Source organism: Myotis brandtii, unplaced genomic scaffold (genome assembly GCF_000412655.1).
Source record: "Myotis brandtii unplaced genomic scaffold, ASM41265v1 scaffold463, whole genome shotgun sequence".
Classification (NCBI taxonomy): domain Eukaryota; kingdom Metazoa; phylum Chordata; class Mammalia; order Chiroptera; family Vespertilionidae; genus Myotis; species Myotis brandtii.
Window position 1 is genome coordinate 2624850 of NW_005367694.1, and position 3509 is coordinate 2628358.

The 3509-nt window shown below is 63.0% G+C and overlaps 1 protein-coding gene across 1 annotated transcript in view; it reads left to right on the top strand.

The window, feature by feature from the left end:
* The window catches only part of TBX1 (T-box 1), a 37491-nt gene that overhangs the window by 1218 nt on the left and 32764 nt on the right, over positions 1-3509 (top strand). The window contains 1 exon segment of the mRNA XM_014547031.1: positions 1803-1952. Coding sequence (XP_014402517.1) covers positions 1803-1952 — 150 coding nt within the window.

A 3509-nucleotide genomic window follows, 5' to 3' on the forward strand; every position in this document is an offset into this window, starting at 1 on the left:
GGAGTCCCTCACGCCAAACTCCAGTGCAGAATAAACCCTAACCCTTCTCCCGATCTGATCCGTCTCTACACCCACAGCCTGGGAACCCTCTTCCCAAAACCACACAAAAAGCTCCGAGAAGCAGTTCAAGGGGACACTCACCTCCCTACACCCCAAATAACCTCCAGACATGCGGTCAGTGAGTAAACTCTCCCCAGCCACTGACTCTCACGGAAGTTCAAGTGGGGAGGGGACCCCAAAGGACGATGACACACTTGGGTAGTGTGGACACTGGGCAATGAGGACTCTGGGGAGAGTGAGGACAGTTTGGGGACAGTGAAGACACTGTGGACAGTGAGGACCATGTGTGAACAGCCAGTAAACGTACAGTCAGTGCGCAGAGTGGTCAGGTGGTCGGGGTGGCGAGGCTTGTGGACAATGGGGGTTGCGGGTCTCCGAGGCTGGAGTCAGGCCTGGTGCTCTGGCGAAGACACTGTGGATAGTGAGGACCGTGTGTGAACAGCCAGTAAACGTACAGCCAGTGTGCAGAGTGGTCAGGTGGTCGGGTGGCGAGGCTTGTGGACAATGGGGGTCGCGGGTCTCCGAGGCTGGAGTCAGGCCTGGTGCTCTGGGTGCTAAGGGACCCCACCCAGGTGCCCAGCAAGCCACCCGGCTCACCGCAGTGCTGTGGAGACATCAAGGACACAGCGGGGACATCAAAGACAGTGGGGGGCAGTGAGGACACTGTGGGGAGAAGGAGGAGCTGGGGAGTGAGTACCCTGAGGGGGAGGGGGGCTGTGAGGACACTGTGAAGACAACCAGGACACTGTGGGGACAGTAGAATCCTGTTGGAAGAGTGATGATACTGTGGGGACAGTAGCACACTGCGGGCAGTGGGGATGCTGGCAAGGTTGGATAGCATGTAAACAGGATACTGGGGACAGCAATGACACGGTGGGGAGTAAGACGAGACACTGGGGTCAGTGTGGGGACAGTGAGGACACTGGGGACAGTGAGGATGGTGTAGGGCAGAAGACAGTGTGGGGCAGAGAGGACACTGGGGACAGTGAGGATGGTGTAGGGCAGAAGACAGTGTGGGGCAGAGAGGACACTGGGGACAGTGGGGACAGTGAGGACACTGCAGGGCAGTGTTGAGAGAGAGGATGCTCTAAGCGGCAGTTTCCGGGGTCAGTGTGGGGCTGTGGGGTGGCCCTGAGGACAGTTCCGTGTGTGAGGTTCCCCAGGGGCAGCCTTCGGAGCAGTCAGGGTGAGGTGGGGATGGTCAGGACAGCCTGGTGGCCCACCTGGAGCTCCCTGGGCATCTACTGAGAAGCTCTGGACGGCAGGTGGGGCAGGGCCCAAGCCATGCAAGGCGGGGTCTATAGACGTCCCTGCAGGGGTGCGTGGGCACCCGGGGCTGCAGGGTCTCTGAAGTCATGTCCTCCCCGTGCCACGCTCACTGCGGGAAGGCACCTCGGACTGCACAGACCAGCCAGGGGCTCTCGGGGCCTTAAGTCACCCCTGACCCCTGGCTGTCAGTCAGGGCTGGGGACCCCACTGTGATTGCCCTAGTGCAGCACAGGCTGCTTACAAGGGACCCGGGGTGCCCCAATGAGAAGCTGATGTGTCCTCACTCCCGCCCAGATGTGGCCTCCACCTGGCTGGCCCTGTGAACAATGAAGGCTGCTCTCCATGGACCCCAAACAGGACCCCAGTGGAGCCTCAGGCCTGGGCCTCAGCCGCCTGGCACAGGAAGGCCCGGACCCCCACTGACCGGGTCGGGGAGGCTGCCGCTGACATGGCCTTTGTCCTGGCCTTTGTAGGACAAGACGGATGACTCTCCGGTCGGGCTGATGCTATCTCGGGTCTACTGGTGGGACGTGAGGCAGGAGCCACCCCGCTTTTGTAGGCAGGTGCGAGGCATCCGGCTGTCCTTCCAGGCTTATCACCACATCGGAGATGGTGGCTCCTTTGTACAAATGAACTGCTACCCTGCCCTCCCTAGGGGTGGCCCAGCACCCCCAGAGCCCTGGTGGGGGTCAGAGGTGATGGTCGTTGTCACAGCAAGGAACACAGGCAACTTCCTAAACTTAGTCCCAACATGGTGCCGGGAGGGGGCACCCCGTTATGCTCCAGAGGAGGAAACAGACCCCACAGATGAGTCTCCTGCTGGGCTCAGAGCTTCCTTCGTGGCTGAGACCAGGCGCCTGGGACGAGGCCCCGGCAGGAGCTGTGGGGGGTGGTCAGCAGGAGCCCAGCTTCACTGCCCACAGGCTTGAGGGCTCCTGGGCCAGTACCCAGATGACAGAGTGAGCATCAGGGCTCTGAGGGCATGAAGGAGGAAAGAGGCTGGCGATACAGTGTGGTCAGACCTAAGCAAGCACTTCCCACTTGGTGGATGGGGGGGCTGAACCCCATGGTCCTCCCGGGATTCCCCCACCCCTCCTGCCTGTTCTCCAGGATTTAGACCTGCCTCTGCCAAGGTACTGACAGGGGGACACTGGCCTGGCCACGATGGCTGACCTTCTCCAGGCTGCCCGGGAGCCCCTGGTCCCAATCCTGACCCTGAGCTGACCCTCTACACACTGACCCCAGGGCCTCAGCCCCCAAGGAGTGTGGGGAAGTGGATGGTCCCAGCTCAGTGCCCCTGAATGGCCCTATTCAGGGAGGGCGAGCATAGACTGCTCAGCCCACACCAGGAGGCCTACCGTGCCCCTCACCCCACCATTGTCCTCCATCTCACGGAGAACACCCCAATCCCAGGGCCCCTTCCCCACTGACAGGCTGGTCCCTTCTGTGGCCCCAGACTCCTTCCAGATGGGAACAGGAGGGGGTCCATTCAAAGGCCCTGCACAGCCCCCCCCCACATCTCCAGCTCTCAGGCTGGCTGATTGAGGGCCCCTTGCCCTGCAGCCCAAGGGGTCTGGGCCCACACCTCTGCTTCCCCAGCCCCCCTGGGCTCCCAGGACCCTCTCCTTTCCACCAAGGCCCAGCCTCAGTGTACCCTCCCCGCCCAGGCCAGTTCCTGCTCAAGCATGTCCTCCGCAGGGAGCTTCCCTGGCACATGGCGCAGGACACTGTGTCCAGCCCGGCCTGGGCCCCTGAGGTCCGCCAGGGGCTCAAGCCACATCCCAGGCTTGCATGCAGCCAGCTAGTGAGCGAGTGACCGGTCAGAGGGTTGGATAGAGCGAGCCTCCGCAGGGCCAGGCGGCATTCCCCGAGCAGAGACAGCCATGACCTTCCCCTGGGAGCCTTGGTGTGTCCTCATCCGTGAAATGGTGGGTGCTGCTGGCGCCCCCGTCCAGTCCTCCCCTCGCGCGCCGCCACCCAGACCAGGCACCAGAGGGCGCGCGCGGTCTGCGGAAACGCAGGCAGGAGGGCGGTCGGCGAAGTGGGCGCTGGGTGCAGACAGCCAGGGTCCGCGGAGAAACAGAGGCCAAGAGACAGAGACTTGCCCAGGCTGGCGGGCGGTGGAGAGCCGAGAGGGGCGGGCAGGTGGCACACCCCATGGGGACGGGGAGGGGTGCGCC